Raw genomic sequence first — 17312 nt, 5'->3', positions numbered from 1 at the left:
ACGCATTCGCTAAGCGCCAGCTCCATTTTTCCCCGGTGAGCCCAGGGAGGGATGACAAGCTGCAAAGCCGTCGCTGGGCCGGCAGCTGCCTGCAGCAGCCCCGGCAGGAGGTATATTTTTAAGCAGAGGGTGCCAGACCCTCCCCGGAGGTCACGGAGCTGGAAGGGGCAGTTGTGCCTTTCCTCCTGCTTCTCCCCAGCTGGTGTCGGTGACTTCCCCTCTCTCCCATGTTTCTTGGCATGAGGTTTCTTGCGCAAGACCTGAGCTTCCTACTAGGTGACGCGGTGTCTTGGTTTTTAAGCCCCGTCTGGAGCTGTCACTCCATGGGGGTTTTCAGAGCCCGGTGTGGGAGGCGCTCCCCGGGTGGGTGAGCTGCAGGGGAGGTCAGTGCCTGGTGCCATGCCACCACGGGCTTGCACCTCCGTTGGCGCTCAGCCTGCTTTTTTGGAGAAAACGTCTGACTTTCTAAATACCACCATGAGGGCCAGAGGCTGCGTTCGAAGTGGCAGGCTGGAATTATCCCTGTGCCCAATCCGGCTCTTGTCTGGGGAGGGCAAAACCAGGCTGAGGAGGTGTGGGTGGGTAGAGGCAGGTGGGGAGGGAGGTCCCCAGGGCAGGTTTGCAGCGATGCCGCCAGTTCCCACCTCGGGAGTTTCCAGGCGGCAGCCGGGGCCAGCCCAGCCCTTTACGTGCGAGCACTGCTGGAAGCCGTGGCTTTATTTTTAGTCCTGGGAGCACTTGCTCCGTCCCTCACAAAACCATCTGCTGCTGCCAGTGGGGCTGGGTTTGTTGGCTTTGAGTCAACAAAGCAAACACACCCCACCCCCCCTCCACCCCCAAATCTGCTGGTTCTTTGGCTGCAAACTGGGATGTTTTTCACTCTCGTCTTCTTCCTCCTGCCCCCATGTCCTCTCCCCACCCTCCCATGAGTGTTTTGGATGGGAAGTTTTGGGCTGGATCTGGTCCTTCCCGTGGCTTTGTGCTTCAATCCAGGCAGAGCACTGGGGTGCTGGCAGGGAACTTGCTCCGATGTGACCCAGGGATGCTCCCAAGGGTGCATCCCTTTTTTGGGGGGAGGAAAGGGCATACCAGATGCTAACCAGGCTTAAGGTGAATACTAGGGCTTCATTATGTTGACTTACTGATTAGCAGTGAGCATGGTGGCTCTGCTGAGTGAACGCAAAGATGCTGAGAAGTGCACGTGGGGAGGGGTCTGTTTGGAATTGTGGGTCCCAACACGAAGGGAAGGGTTGAAAAGTGAAATGAGGCAGCGTGAGGCTAATTAAAGTGTTCTCCCCATGAACAGAGCGGCTTTCAGGCCTTCCCAGGGCTGTGCCTGCAAAATTCCCCTGCTCAAAACCTGCTCTCCCGGAGCCGTGCAGTACCTCCAGGGGGGACACGGGACTGTGGTCCCCACTGGAGGTTTTTGTCACCAGGGCGAGTGGCCCGACAGGGACGGCTGCAAGTCCAAGGTGGCCAGGGGATGTTGGCCACTAGACGGTGGGAGAAAATTGGGTTTGGGGTTAGCCTCAAGCGACCGTCTCCTTCCCAGCATCGTTCCCAGCTGGTGAGTGCCCGGTTTGGCAGCATCAGCACATCCGTCCAGCTGGGCTTTCCCTTGTTTCGTCTCCTGGGTTGGTACCTGCCGGGGCAGGATTCATCCCGCTGGATGGGGACGTGGCAAAGGCAGGGCTTGGAGCACACACAGCAAATGAGCTCCAGATTTCCAGCTCTTGGTTGGGTTTATTCTGCAACGGGGGCCAAACCGCGAGGTTTGTTCTCAATAAAGCAGAGCGAACAACCCCACCAAAAAGGAGGGGAAAACAGACTGGTTTCATCTCCGGCTTGCTGAGAGGGCAAATCGTTTCACAGGGAGGGTCCCAGCATTTGGGAGAAGCCCAGGAGAAGATGCTGGAATGTCCATTCCTTGAGCCCAGAGCTTTGCTGGTATTGGGGTTTAGCTCTGTGTGGCTTGTTCATTGCCAGCCCTGCTGAGTGTCACTTTGCAATTATCTCTGATCTTCAGGGGTTTAATGAGACCTCTAAGCTTGAATAACCGGCTAGTTTCTGCTCTTTGCTATGAAGCCCTGAATGGTTTCCACCAAAAAAAAACCACCTGTTGGTCCAGCCATAGCCACTGGTGACTGCTCTGCACCCATAGTCAAATAGTTTCATCCTCCATCCAGCACCATCAAGGGCTGTCGTGGGCTTGGGGGAGTCCATCTCCCCCTGTTTGCTGGTAGCAGTGAGCAACAGCCGAGCTGGGTGGGTCCGGCAGCCCCTCCAACAGCACCCACTGGGTGCCACTGGACGGGATCACAAATTAGGGTGTCTCCGGTTCCCGTCCCATTTAAGAGCCTCCATCAAGGGCTTCCTTCTTGGACGAGGCTGCAAACCCCGGGTAGAGTCCAGGTGCCAGGTGAGGAGCCTTCATCTGCAGGAACCCCATGGCCAATGGCTTGGGGCTGCCCCGGTGGCATCCAGAGAAACCCAGCAAGCCCAGAAGGACACGGCGTGTGAGTCCACCTTGGTGGGATCTCCCCAAAAAGGAGACGAGCTTACCTGGGACTCGCTGCCCCAAACTCTCCATGCGTTCCCAGCGTCCACACGTTGTGGGCAGCATCCAGAGGTCGAATGGGAGAGGGCTGGGGTGGCGAGGCTTGCAAAAAATGCCGAGAGGCTCCATCGTGATGCCTGGGAACCGGGTCTGTCAGCGCTGGCATCGCTTTGACCTCCGGTGCCATGCCAGCCTGAAATACTCATCGGTTTCAGGCTCCGTGGTGCCCCCTGCCTCCACCCTGCCCTGGGGTTGGCTCCACGTCCCAGCAAGACGAGCCCAAGAAGTCCCAGAAAACTGAGGAGAAAATGGCCGGAGACTGAAGAATTCTGCAGGTTGGACAGTGATGTGAAACGCAGCACTTTTCTGAGAGAGAAAGCTCAGGGCTATCTGCTGGTGACAAGCGTGCGGGCTCCGTGGCGGTGGCAGGAGGAGGAGGTGGTGCCCACCGAGTCGTTTTCTACGCCTCTGAGCCCAGAGCTCTGGCCCAAACCCCAGCTCTGGAAGTGCAGTGGAATAAAGGGCAGTTATTTTCCCCAAATTTTTGTAACAATTCAGGGCCAACACCGTTTTTCTGCTGAAATACATGAGCGATGGGTTTTTTGTAGCTAGCCCTCAGGAAGGTGAGCTCTGGTAGACGTTTGCTGGGACTCTCCAGGACATCAATCCCGGGGCAATCAAGAGGATCTGGGATGCCTGAAAAAAGCCTTCCCTCCAATCACTTCCTCACCGCTGCTGTCCTGATGTTCCCTGTGAAGAGGCAAATTAAGGACCCTTAAAGTTGCCTTTTGTTCAGGTAATCAGTGCTTCTCTTGGCAGGGAAGGACTTTAATCAACAGTCCCGCGGGTCCTAAGATAAACACCACCTCGAATGGTGCCTCCTTCCAGCAGAAGACATCTCTGCACGCAGAAGGCAGCGTGCATGCCTGCTGGAAGGATGAATTTTTGCCGACTCGCAGTGGTATCACCTGGATGGATGGATGGACGGACGGACGGACGGACGGGCTGGGGAGACGCGGCAAGGCAGGGATAACCCCCTGCTCCATGTCGGGGTGACACCTGAAGACCAAGTGGGGCTTTGGAGGTACCACATGGCTCCGGTGGGACATTCCCAGGGGACCACTGTGTCCTCCAGCTCCCGATGCCGTTTTTCCCAAGGGAAGGGAGTGCCGGGGGCATGGGGGAGGGTAGCTCTCGGAGGTGGCTCAGCCTCAGTGTAGTCGGGTTTTGGAGCTCATTTAAGCAGCTCCTTGGAGCCCTCACAAATGGATGCTGTTAAGTACAGAGATATGACTGCGCTGGAGCTCAGTTATTTACAGCTGACTTAGGCCTCCTCTGTCAGCAAGGGCTGAGGAGGGGAAGGAAAACTTTCTGGAATGAGAGTCAGCAGGAAAAAAAAAAAATCCCTCCCAGCTTTTTTCCCCCCTGTTGTTACAAACCCTGAGCCCGCCCCAGCCTGATGTGGGGATAAATGTGGGTTTGGGGGAAATGTGGGCAGCAGCGGGGAAATACCCATGGGTTGAGGTGGGGACCATGTAGAAATGTGGCAGGAGCTTCTCCTCGCTTTGACCTTAAAATGTGCCTTTAAAGCTAAAGCTGGTTTTCCCCAGACAGCTGAAAACAAAGGAGCTTTTTGGCCTCGCCGTGCCCAGCTTCATCCTTGCGGCGTTTACGCAGGGAGCTCTGGTAAGCCTTGCTCCTCTTGGGTGCTCTTTGCCTCCGAGGTGTAAAACAAAAGAGCCCTACGCGACATTAAAAATATGATGTCTGATGCATGGGTCACTGGCAGACGGGTCTGGTTTCCCCAGTCCCCTAGGGCAAAGGGTTTGCAGACAGACCCCGCGTGCAGTTACGGGAGGTGTGGTGGGGGAGGCATCTTCACTGGCACGGTCTCGGCTCCTCTCCTTGGGGTTACCCGGCCGAGCCTCGGCTGTCGGCATCCGCAGCGGTCACCAGAGCAGAAGACACGTCCTGGTGGGGAGGGCAGAGCTCCCAGAGAACATTGGGAAGAGCTGCCGGAGTGGCCGACGTGCCCGCAAACGACCTTCTGAGCTGAGATGAGAGGCAGGAGCATAGTGCACGCGTATGGGTGACACAGGGATGCCGAAGGGCCTGGGCTGGCTCTTCCGGGCTGCCCACACCGTAACCAGCCCACGGCCGCATCCAGCCCAGCGGAGTCCTTTGGGATGCCTCGTTTGGCGAGTGCTTGGAGCTCCCTGGTTTTTTGTTTTTGCTTGTTTTGTTTTCTTTTAATAGGAGGGCTCGTTTTCGTGCCGACTGCCAGCCATACGTGGCTCGCAGCTACTCGGGCGTTGCAGCCGGTTTGCGGTTCTCGGCTGCCGCGTCCCCGTGGTTTATTGAGTGTTTCTCCTCTCCCCACCCAAGGTGCCTGTTGAGGTGTTTTCCTCCAGGTCTGTTCCGGGGTAGCAGATGCGCAGTCAGGAGAGAATCTCCGGGCCTCTCTACAGATGGTTGTTTTCATGGTACAAGTGATGTCTCCAGGCTGATCCGTGCCAACTGGGAGTGGGGAGGAGTGCAGGGCGGCCTGGCTGCGTTCCGTTAACTTCTGCTTTTCCTTCTCATGCTCCATCGCTCTTGAATTTCTTAAAGCGGCTTTGTCTTCCTCAATGTCTCTCCGTGCTGTGTGTGTCTCACTCTCTTCTGCCTGGCTCCGTTTCCTCCCTTTCTCCTGGTTCCCCTCGGCTGCTCCTCCAGCTGGTTTTTCATCTGTTCTCCTCCCCTGCTCTCCTTCCTCCCCATACGTGTCTCTCCCCTGCTCTGCGCTCCATGCGTTGGCCGCCGGCGTTTTCTCTGCAAGCTGTTTCCCCGGCCACGCGATGGGCATCGTATTTGCAGGAGGCTTGTGCGTCGCAGCCTGGTGCGCGGTCTTCACCGCGGGGTGACCCCGCGGGGTGGCACCTGAACCTCCCCCTCGCTCAGCCGTGTCACTCCTTCGCTTGTCCAGATTTGAAGGGATGGGAAGGGGGAGAAAAGCCTCCTAGCCATCAGTCGTCATCCCCGAGCCTGCCCGGGCTGAGGTTTGCAGTCCAGCTCTCACGTAAAATTATTGCACCTTCGCCTCTCCTCCTCCTCCTCGCTCCTCGCTTCGTGCCCGGCTTCAGCAATTCCAGACCTTCCTGTTTCCCAGCAGGGCTGGTCTCTGGCGGAGGCGGCGCTGTGCGGGTGCTGCAGGGTGAGCCCCTGCGCGGTATCCCTTGGGGAGAGCCTTTAGATGAGGATAAACTTGTGTTTATTGCTGCAGCGGTGAGGGTTTAACGCTCCTCAGCTCCCTCCCCTTGGCTGGATAATCGACGTTCCCTCATCTCCAGCCCAACCGAAGCGGCTGCCGCCGTGGGAGGCGGCGTGGGAGCGCTGGGGCCAGCCGCAAACCTCGCCCAAGGGCCCGGGTGGGAGGGCCCCAAATACCCCAGCAGGTCCCAAGTTCCCACCCGTTGCCATGGGATATGGTGCCTAAGCGCTGCCAGGATTTGGGGGCTGCAGAGGGGCCGCTCAAGGAAGGCATCCCCCAGGCAGGAGCTGCCGGTGATGGCCCCTGGCTTCCACGTGCAGGCGGCTAAATAAGTAGCTACGTTCTGTTTTGTTAAAAAATCAGATAAAAACAAAAATAAAGCCCTACTCTTTGGCTCAGGGTTCCTCGTGTGGAGCAAAAAATAGAGCTGGTATGCGATGCCTGCCTGCAATGTGCTCCAGGAGCTGCAGAGGCATCGCTGGCACGTTGAGACGGAGGGGAAGGTATTATTTATAGCAAGGCTCAGCAAGTCATTCCTCCGAAGTCTGTCTTCTTGCCTGCTCCCTCTTCCCTTTGCAGCGTTACTGTCCTTTTCCCTTGCCATTCGCTACCAAACCTGCACTAATTGTGCACAGACTTGGAGGGACGTGAGCAGCATCTCTTCTTCCCCTGGTCCCAAACCAGAAGGCACCCTGTAGCGGGGACGAGAGGAATTAAATCAGCACTGTGGGGCTCTTCCCCAACTTCCTTACTCTTTTTGTAAACCCAAAAAAACCTGGGGATTTAAAGCCCAAAGACGTGTGTCAAGTGATCAGCAGAGAATCAGTCTGTGTCCTTTCTTATTTATGACTTTTAACGTGCCATATTTTGAATAATTGATTTCTCTATCGCCAAGCGCTTGGGAGGGTAACGGAGGATGATGCTGCAGGGTCAGAGGGACGCAAAGCGGGAAATAAAACCCTGAGAAGGAGGTTTTGAAGAAGCTGGTTGAGAGTGGGGTTGCTTTGATGTCCAGCTTTGCTTTGACGGGTTCCCTTTGCGTGACGAGCTGCGGGGGGACCGCAGGGGGCTGTCGTCATGCCGCAACCCACCATGGCAGAGCCTAACCCCGCTCGCCCCTGGCCTGTCTTCCAGCCCATCACTTCATCGCGGCGACGGCCTGCCAGGAGGCGGACTATGGCTGGATGATCCGGCACTACTGCCTGAAGCAGTTCCAGCTCAGCATGGAGGGCATCGGGCAGCGGCTCTGGTGTGACTGGGACGAGACCGTGGGGTAAGTAAGTGAGGTCCCTCTGCTCCTCCTGGCATCCTGGGACCACCTGTATTTGGGGTCTTTCGTTTTGGGGTGTAAGGAGGTCAGCAGTGGGTTTTATTTCATGAGGGGGGAGACAAACATGGCATTTTACTTTGCTTTGCTGCTGATGCTGCCCTAGCGGTGTCCCTGCTGGGTTCAGCTGAAGGGCTTTCCCCATCCTAGTTGCTTGAGGAGTGGGCAGGAGGTGGGCTTGGAAGGGAGAGCAGTGGACGTTGTCTACCTGGACTTCAATGAAGCTTTTGGCACCATCTCCCATAAGATCTCACAGACAAGCTGATGAGGCGTGGGCTGGACGAGCAGACAATGTGGTGGGTTGAAAACTGCCTGAAGGGCCAGGCCCAGAGGGTGGTGGTCCCAGAGGGTGGTGGTCCTTGGACGAAGAGGCCAGCAACTAGTGGTGTACCCCCGGGGTCCACGCTGGGTCCAGTCCTGCTTAACCTCCTCGTTAATGGTCTGGGTGATGGGGCAGAGTGAACCCTCAGCACGTTTGCAGGTGACACCAAACTGGGAGGAGTGGGTGACAACACCAGAGGGCTGTGCTGCCATCCAAAGGAACCTCGGCAGACTGGAGAAATGGGCACATGGAAACCTCATGAAGTTCAACAAGGGGAAGTGCAAGGTCCTGTGCCTGAGGAGGAACAACCCCAGGCACCAGGACATGCTGGGGGCTGTCCAGATAGAAAGCAGCTCGGCAGAAAAGGCCCTGGGGGTCCTGGTGGACATCAAGTTGAACACGAGCCAGAAACATGCCCTTGTGCCAAAGGCGGCAAATGGTTTCTGGGGCTGCATTTGGAGTGTTTCCAGCAGCCGAGGGAAGTGATCCTTCCCCTCTACTCAGTGCTGGTGAGGCCACCCTTGGAGTGCTGGGTCCAGTTCTGGGCTCCCCAGTGCGAGAGAGACACGGACATACTGGAGAGAGTCCAATGAAGGACCACAAAGATGATGAAGGGATTATGAGGAAAGGCTGAGAGAGCTGGGGCTGTTCAGAAGAGGCTCAGGGGAATCTTACTAAGGTATATAAATATCTGAAGGGAGGGTGCAAAGAGGACGGAGTCAGGCTTTTTTCACCGGTGCCCAGTGACAGGACCAGAGGCAATGGGCACAAACTGAAGCATGGGAGGTTCCCTCTGAACATCAAGAAACACTTCTTCACTTCACTATGTGGGTGACCGAGCACTGGCACTGGTCACCCAGGGAGGTTGTGGATTCTCCATCCTTGAAGATACTCAAAAACCATCTGGATGTGGTCATGAGCAACCAGCTGTGGGTGGCCCTGCTTGAGCAGGGGCGTTTCGACAAGATGAGGTGACCTCCAGAGGTCTTCTCTGAACTCATCCATTCTGCGATTAATTGGGCTTTCAAGGAGCCCAACCTAAGCAGTGTTTGGAAATCGGGATGGTCGTCTTGCTCAGTACACTTACGGACGTATGAAGAAACCACACGCCCCAGTGGTGGAGCTTCAACAGGAGAAGAACACGGTCTGCTACATGCTGGGTATCAATGTGTTAACAAGGCAGTAGATTGGGATCCCCGTCACGGCTCCGTTGCCTCTTCTGGTGACTCACTGCTTGACGGACCTATTTCCCATGAGATTTTTTCGTTTTTCTCAGCACTCAAGTTCTCACAGTCCAACATGCCCTAACTCAGCTGAAAAGCCCCAGAACTCAACGGAGATGCCCTCAGACCCTCTCTGTGAGAAAATCCCAGGCCATCCCCCTGGACCTGCTGGTTTGCCTGCCACTTCCAAAAGTTGCGTGTTGATTTTTCTTAGTGACTAGAGGGAGAGGCTGGCACGGTACAGCATGGCGGTCTTCTGCCGAGTCTCCTGTTCGTAATTGGTGTCAGAGAATTAGCCGTGATTTATGACTTTGGAGAAGCGGAGATGCGGTCTGCTTTCCTGGTGGCATCCAGGAACTGCTCGGCGGCATCCTTGGGGGGATGATGAGGGTGGTAAGGGAACCCTGCTCAATGAAGCAGCATCAGGGAGAGCAGGGGTGTTGCACTTGGGGAACGTGGGAACCCATAGAGCAAAACCTGCTCTATGGGCTTGATTTTGGCATTTTTGGGGGTTCTTTTTCTTGCAAACCACCTGAGTGACACTGTCTTTGGATTGGCTCTTTCCCATTTATAATCAGCTGAGCTGAATTTTTCAGTACCACTGCGGCATAAATCATTCTCCCGGTGAGATGGTTTTGACCGAAGTTGCAAAGACCAACGAGGGGTGTCTGTGCGTTGGCGTGAGGGCCTGAAAAGAGAAAATAAAAACCCTTTCTCCACTCTGAGCTGGCTTTCCACGTGGTACAGCGTTGTTGTGCCGTGGCCTTTCTCTGGGAAAACGAAGCTCTTGCGACACAAGAGGTCAGTTGGAAAAGGCGAGCAGGTGATGCCGTATGCCCTGAGTGTTTTGCACAAAAAAATCAGAGGTTTTCTAAGATTTTGGTTGATTTCCTGCTTCGTGCCCCTTTCTTTTGTGACAAATGAAAATCTGTATACATTTTTGTGTGTGAACAGACATGCGTAGACAGGTAGCTAGCTCTGAAAAGGACAACTTGGGTTTGCCTTCCCCTTTGTCGGTGGCAAAATGGAGGGGAAGAAAAGAGAGTGGAGAGACCGTGGGAGGTTTTCCGGTTCTGAGAAGCCTTATTTGGTCCTCAGAAGTGTCCAGGGCTGCTGCTCCTGGCCTCCTTGGGGGTCACCACGGGACCTGTCCCCCTCTGTTGAAACCTTTGGAGGCAGCATCCAGATGTGGTCCAGATGTGAATGGCAGGAGAAGGGGAAAACCACCTCCCTGAGTCTCCCGGCTGTGCTGGGGGTGAGCTCCTGCCCCTGGGGCCATCCCAGCAGGCCTGTCCCCTGCCCAGGCTGTCCCCAGGCCGGGGCTGAGTCCTAGTCCTGGTTCCGTGCTATCTACAAGCTTGATGAGATGCAGCCCGTCCCCTCCTCCAGGCCATCTGGGAAGCCATTGCACAGGAAGCAGAGGTGTATTAAAGAGCTTGTTCTTCATCTCCGCCGTCCGGTTGGAGTTTTTTTTTTTTCCTAAATAGCTTCTACTAAACTTGTTATCCTTGAGGCACTCGGAGCAAATGTTGATAAACTTGCAGTGTTTAATTTGATTGTGAGAGTCCGTTTGTTCCCTGCAAACACAAGGCTGGGGTTATTTAGGAGATGACATTCCTCAGAGCCTCCCATGCCCCCAGGACACTGGGAAAATCAGGTAGAAATAGCTCAGCAACTGCTGTCAATGGACTTGCTCTGCAAGGATACGGCTTTGGGGTGGCCACCTCGCTCGACACCCCTGCTCCCTGGGTGTGCGTGGGACTCACCATCCCCTTTCAGGAGAAGAAGTGCCATTAGGAGATGTCCCAGCAGGAGCGGGCAGGCGGTGGCATGGGCTGGCTGCTCGTCCCTCTGGCTTTAGGGGGAGGGACTTGACTTCCACCAGGCGTGAGATAAAGAAATAGAAATACAACACCTGCCTAGAGCCTTGTCTCCTTGTCTCCTTGTCTCCCCTCCATATCTTCCCCTAAACTGGGGAATTTTGATGCTTAAAGCCAGTCTGGAATAAGAATGAGAAATACGTGAAGGTTTTGCCTCCGACAGCTCCCGTCCCATCAGCAGCATCGGGTTTGGAGCTGTGATTCCTCATACGCAGCATTTAGCGGAGAAATGCCCGTTAGCCCCATCGTTTACTGCTCAATTGAGAATGACACGCTGGGAACATCTGGATAAATGGATTGTCTCAGCAGAGTTTGTAACTGTGGTTTATTGGCCCTATTTATAGGCTGTAGATTCTCCTCCCGTCTTACCCTCAGAAGGATTACCCAAACTCTTGCATCGCTGGTACCGCTGCGTTCAGATGCAACGACGGGGGGGGGTCTCTCTGGACCGGGAGTGTTTGCTGAGGTTGGGCTTGGACCATGTGAACAAGCACCAACTCTCTGGGAAGGTTTTTCCAACACCCTTGAGCCCCGCTGGCTTTCTTAGCTGTGCTTATTTGGGGAAAGCTGATGGTTTATGACACGTGAAATTGTCTACTGGGGGAACTTGGGTGAGCCGTTACACGCTTCGGGAATGGGATGCCAGGTGGTTTTTAGTAAAAGTAATTTGGTCCAGGAGTTTGCCGTGAATGCTGTCTCCTGGGAAGGGAGAAGGAGAGCTCCGAGAGGTGTTTTTCCTTGGGTCATCTGCTTGCATAGAGTCACAGAACGTGTTGGGTTGGAAGGGACCTCTAAAGGCCATCGAGTCCAACCCCCCTGTAGTGAGCAGGGACATCTTCAACCAGATCAGTTTGCTCAGAGTCTTAAACATCTCCAGGGATGGGGCCTCCACCACCTCTCTGGGCAACCTGGGCCAGTGTCTCACCTGTTCCAGTGTCTCCTTCCCTCTCTTCCTCCCCAAAGGCCAAGCCATCTGGTGTGGCCTCAGACGCTCCTGTTGGAGCCCTGCCGGTGCCCGCTGGGTTTGCTGCCCACCGGCCCGCTCACGTGCTGCAGGCTGGGCTCTCCAGCCCCGCGGCAGGGTTGCCCCGTGGCTCCCTGGCCTGGGATCAGTTTATCCCACACACCCTGGTGCTGAGTTTTCCGGCACTTGCATCCGCCCCGTTATTTAAAGCTGGAGCTGCACCGTGGTCTCCTGCTCCGTGGCCGAGCCGCTGTGACCGGGAGCTCAGCTGTGCGTGACTAATTACCCTGAAGATCAACTTGGGCTATTTTGATTCCAGGGCCGGATTCAGCAGCACGGTGGCTATTTTTGGGGCCGCGGAGGGCTGCTGGCAGAGCCGGGGCCGCTGGAGGAGGTAGCGGGTCGGGGGGGAATGGGCTGCTCACCCAGCAATGCATCAGCGGGAGCTGATGACTTGTCGATATTTTTCGTGCGAGGTTTTTGGCACGGCAGCAGGCCCTGGCTGGGGGATGGCTGGGCCACAGGGGTTTTTGCACGGCGTTGGCACAGCGGGCAGCAGCGAGCAGGATGGGAGCGGGGGGGGGGGGGGGGGGGGGGGGGGGGGGGGCGGGGCGGATGCTGAGCGATGCCACAGCTGCGAGTGTCACTCCAGCTGAGCCAGGCACCTTCATCCCAAATATATCCACCCTGTGGCACCCTTTCCAAATCTCCCGGGGAAGGCTTTGCCATTGCTGCGGGCATCCTGCGGGGAAGGAGCTCAGCGGCGGCGTGTTTTGCCCGCTGGGCTGGGAGATGCAGCCGGGTCCAGCAGTCACAGAACGTGCTGATGCTGCCGGCTCCCGCAGCCCCTGGTACCCTGCCCCGCTGCTCCCCCGCTGCCGGGCTGCGCTCACGGCTGTGAATACGCTCACGGTGTGTCTTCAGGTTATTTATCTATTATCTTACAGCCAACAGATTGATGCATTATCTTATAATCTCGTTATCATCTACTTCGTTATCTCGGGTCGTCAGGTCCCTTCTGGCTACCCCTTTACCACGTCTCCAGGCTCACCCTGCAGCCTTGCAGAGGAAGAAATCATTTTTTTTTCTTTTAATTTACGAAGCAAAAGGAAAGCCTTGTGGTATTATTTTATTTTTTTCCCCCCTTCTGAAGGAAGGGATTTGGGGAGGACAGGAGAAAAATCCTGATACTCGTGGCAAAAGGGAGAGCTGGTGATCCTGTGAACCCCAACCAGTGTCCATAGCGTAACACCGGCCGCACCGAGGCGAGGAATGACTTTCCAGTCTCAGTTGCAGTGGTGTTAAAAAAAAAACAACCCCCAGAAGTATTGCTTAGGCTTTGCAGTGGTGTAAAGCGTTCAGATCCCGTCACACCATGACTCAGTCCTCGCTGGCTCCCACCGGCGGCCCAGCCCCATCCTCGTCCTGCCCGCGGGTGTTCGTCCCCACGTGGTCCCCGCGATGCTCGGCCTCCTCCTGCTGCAGCATCCTTGAAACCCAAACCGTTCCCATGGCAACGAGGAAAACAGTTTTAATTGCTGTTCGTATGGGGTAGGGGAAAAAAAATAATATGTAAAACTAAGCAAAGCCGCACTTCTCAGGGCAGGCTGGCTGTCTCCCTGCCTGTGGTGGTGGGATGGCTTGGGAAAAGCCTTGTTCCCAGTGCTATCCTACACCAGCTCAACAATCACAATTTTTAATGTGGTGTTTTGGTTATTTTTAATAGTTAAAGCTAGTCTTTTAAGGCATCTTTAAGGATTTCAAATTAAGATGCTGGTATTTAAGGCAATACCAAGGGAGAGGAGGGGCGGGAGAAGAGGGAGGTGGAGTGGGTGCAGACTGCTTTCCTGCTCCCCCCGTGTCTCGTGGTCTCTGGGGACACGCTGACGGTCACGGGGAGCTAAGGACACCCTCCACGCTCGGCGCTGCTCCAGCCGCCGGCATGTCTCCATCCCTCTATCTCCAAGGGCAGGCGGCGAGCCCCCGAGAGCTGCCATTCCCAGGGGAGCCCTTGCTGGGCTGCGGGGGGGGGTTTGGCACTGGGAAAGATCGCAGCGAAGCCAAATCCCGGTTGGGAAAAGGGAGTGTGACTTGGGAACACTTCTCCTGGAAGCTGCCGAGCTCTCCCCAGGGCTGGGGGAAGCAGGACCAGCCCAAGTGCTCCCACCAGGGCTTTTTCTGCACATACAGAGGGGCAAGGAGAGAGGTCAAATACCTTCCCATGGGGGCAGAGGCACATGACGGAAAGGCTCTGCAAAGCTGTGTGGGGACGTGCCACGGCATGGGTTGGTGGCCCAGTGGCTTCTCTACCTCCTTATTTACCCCAACCGACCTGAGCCATTGCAGAGCCTGTTGGAAGCCTGGCCAGGGGTCTGCCCTGTGGTGTCCCCCCACTCCTGGTGGAGGCCCCGTGCAGCTGTTTGCGGAGGGCAGCCAGCCCTGGTCTGCAGGGCGAGGGAGGAGAGGACGCAGGTGTTTTTCTGCACACACACCCCCCCCCCCCTCACCTTGGGTCTGATTCGGGGTCGGTGACATTCAGGTCTCTTAGGTCCCCCCCCGCCTCCCCCTGCAAAAAAAAAAAAAAAAATCATCTGTGTGTATTGCCAGGCATTGCAGTCCCCAGACACCCCTGATGCCGCTGACTTGGGTTCCTGTCCTCACCATCATCTCCAGGTGGTCCTGGCTGCACCCCAGGGATCCCTGAACACTCGGCCCCTCTCCTCCCCCTGCTGAGGCAGCGGGTGACAGCCCGGGGCCGCGTTGGCAGGGCCGGTGGCATGCTGTGCCACTGTTTCTGCAGCCCTGTTGGTCACCGGTGGCACTTTTCGCTTCAGCTGCAGCCGCAGCAGCCGGGGCTGGGGGGGTCCCTCCCTGGGCTGTCGCCAGCCGCAGCGCCCCCCGCACAGCAGGGCACAGCCCATGGTCCTCCATAGCATTGGACGTGGCGGCGGCTGAGATACGGCGATGCCTTTCTCCTACTTGCAAGCGTATCATCTCTGGAGGCCTTGGTTTGGAGGGTCTGTGCGCCCTGTTCAGATGGAGGAACAAATGTGGGGAGGTGGAGGCTTGCCAGTGAGCTGTGGGGTTGTCTGAAAGCCAAAAGCTTGACTCTACCTTCTCTCCAAAGAGAGTTTTCACTCTGCGGCTGAGGATTACACCTCTTTCTGCACACCAGAAACAGCACGAGCATCCCAGCAGCTCCCGCAGCTGGACTCGGCTTTACCTGGCAGAGCGTGGCGGGGGGACATCCCCCTCCTGGGTGGCAAAGGGAGGGCAGAGCAGTCACACTGGGCAGCAAAACAACCCACCATCATCATGGGCTGAGTTCCCTGGTGGGACCACACTGGCGCGGTGCTAACGTAATAATGTGGCTCTGCTTGTGGGGAGAAAGCGAGCGAGCCAGATGCTGCTTTGGAGCTGCAATGGGATGAATGCTCACCGTGGCTGTGGCAGGGACGAGCACACTCAGCCCTGGGCTTCAACACTGCTGCTCCCTGTTGGGATTCTGAGCCCTCCTGACAGGGTTTCGGAAGCAGCAGCCTGGTCCCAACCAGTCTGGTTTATTCATGTCCCAGCAAATGGATCCCTTTGGTAGCCCTCTACAGTGCACCTGCGATGAGGAGGGCCTCCACGCCACGTGTCTTGGTGCTTGGCCTGTGAGGACAGATGATGGATGGAGTCTCGCAGGACCGTTCTCTGAGCACCGCGAGACACGGCAGCTCAGGACCCGTGCGGTTGGCAGGGTTGGACTCGGCCGGTGGTCGGCAGCTCGTGTCTATGGATGGCCAAGGCTCTGTGAGACAGAGCGGAAGAAATTAAAGAACTTGGCCAGTGATTGGCAGCTCGTGTCTGTGGATGGCCAAGGGTCTTCCAATTTCTGGAAGAAATTAAAGTTGCCTACAGTTGAGAGTTCAGCTTTGCTGTTAGTTGGCTGGTCAGAAAACTCTCATGGTCAAGTTGTGCTTTGTGTAAGCAAAGGGCAGAAAATCATCTCTTGAGGAGCAGCCGGACGTGCTTTCCCTTGGCCAAGAGCTCAGCCGCTCTCATTGTTGCTTCCACACTTCCAGCTGTTGCTGAAAATGTTTTTTTTTCCCTCCAGGCCCCTCCTGCTCGCTCCCCATTGGGCTCTGGGGGGGGTGCGGGGCCGGCAGGTGGCAGTGCCCGCGATCCATCCATAGAGCCCCATCCAGAGCAGGGTGGCTTTAACGAAGATGGGGGACGTGAAAATAACGGGGATGAGAGACTTAGGGTGTCTTAAGGCACAGCTCCAGACCCTCCATCAGGATGGCAGGACCTCCTTCCAGGCCTGGACAGATGATCGTAGCCCCACGGCCACCTCCTGGGCACCCAACGCTGCTCGTGGGGTTCATGGTCTCCCCGGCTGGCGTGCACGGAGCCAGCCGAGCACTGAAACATGGGTGCTGCTGCAGTGCAAAGCGTAGTTACAATTTCTCCTTTCATTTGCTGGCACCATTTCGCTTTGGCGGCTCTTCACGTGTAAGCACGAAAGCGCCCTCTGAGCCGGGGAAGGGCAAAGCCAGCTGCCGTATGGCCCTTGGGGTTGAAAAACAGCTTTTGTTCGCGTCTCTGTTAACTCCTTCCCCCTGGTTCCTGATGATGCTTTAGCCCCTGAGGTCCGCCCAGGATGCTGAGGATCGGGAAATGGTAATTTTGCACAGCGGGATGCTGAGCAGAAGCTGCTTTTAGTAGCTCCAGGCGCCCCGTTAATTAAATCAACGGGCTCTGCAGGGCCTCCCTGCGGCTGCCCTGCACCCAGGGGCGCAGAGAGGCACCCGCCGCCTGCCCAAAAACCCGGCTGACGAGATGCAGAGAGGCTGCGGCGAGTGGCTGGGAAGTGGCTTATAAAACATTTCTTCCCCCAGGTGGGTTTTTAATTGAATAGTCGGGTTTTGGTTAGCTCTGCTTCTCGAGGCTTAGCCGTGAGTAATTGGGTTGGGGAAAAAAAATCATATATATGCCTTTTTTTTTTTCATAGGCAATTTTAAAGCAGGTAGGATTTGAAACCCATGGTAAAACCTGTCCTTCCAGAGGGTGGGTGGTTGGAGCAGCACGGACAGGGGCTGTCCTCTCCCTGCAGTGCCTCTTGCTCAGGGCTGCTCCGGCTTTTCCAGATATTTGTGGGGGAAAAAAAAAGAAAAAACCAAACCTCAAAAAATGGACTTGCTGGCCAGTGGGAGATGGGATGGGTTGTGGTCCTGCGGCCGGCAAAGCATGGCACTGCAAATTGCAGAGAGACGAGCTTCAAAGGCACGCTGTTGGTTCAAAAATAAAAACCTTACTTTTTAGGCAAATAAAAGAATTGTTAGTAGATTCAACGTACTCATTTCTGTCCCCTTTTGGCTGATGGATGGTGCCCCGAAGGCTGGCAGCCAGGCGAGCTCCGGGTGGGATTCCTGAAGGTCTTCGATAAAAGTGCCTGAGGGTTATTTGGGTCCAATGGATATTTTCTAATAGCACTGGTTGGGCCACGAAATCCTGCAAAAATTAACATAAACAAAACAAACCCACCCTCGCTGCTAGTCGTTTCCTTCTGTAAATGAAAACGCCTTGTGCGTTTGGCTGTGGGTGAGCACTTAAAGTGCCAAAACCTGATGGGAACTAAAAAAAAAAACCAAAACAAACCCATATATTTTTATACCTACATCCCTACCGCCTCTAAAAAAATTCCTAAAAAAATTCAAATAACTCAGATAACACTCTCAAAGACAATCTCAAATAACATACGCGCAGGTCTGTAAAAGAAAGTAACGGTGGTGCCTTTGTCTGCG

General features: G+C 55.7%; 1 protein-coding gene and 1 long non-coding RNA gene across 4 annotated transcripts in view; one reads left to right on the top strand and one right to left on the bottom strand.

The window, feature by feature from the left end:
- RAMP1 (receptor activity modifying protein 1) overlaps positions 1-17312 on the top strand; it is a 30073-nt gene that overhangs the window by 11716 nt on the left and 1045 nt on the right. For both annotated transcript variants that reach the window (XM_063340456.1, XM_063340455.1), the window contains exon 2: positions 6942-7080. In XM_063340456.1, coding sequence (XP_063196526.1) covers positions 6942-7080 — 139 coding nt within the window. The remainder of the gene's footprint in view (positions 1-6941; positions 7081-17312) is intronic.
- Positions 12164-17312, bottom strand: LOC134518142 (uncharacterized). 2 transcript variants are annotated; one of them, XR_010071882.1, is made up of 3 exons: positions 14963-17312; positions 14031-14089; positions 12164-13012 (listed from the first exon to the last, which is right to left on the bottom strand). It is a non-coding gene; the product is annotated as an uncharacterized LOC134518142 (long non-coding RNA). The 2 variants fall into 2 exon arrangements; XR_010071881.1 differs by lacking the exon at positions 12164-13012 and having other exon boundaries at positions 13237-14089.

This window comes from Chroicocephalus ridibundus, chromosome 7 (assembly GCF_963924245.1).
Source record: "Chroicocephalus ridibundus chromosome 7, bChrRid1.1, whole genome shotgun sequence".
In the NCBI taxonomy this organism is placed as follows: Eukaryota; Metazoa; Chordata; class Aves; order Charadriiformes; family Laridae; genus Chroicocephalus; species Chroicocephalus ridibundus.
Note: the sequence above shows the minus strand (reverse complement) of the source record. Positions and strands in the feature narration are given on the sequence as shown.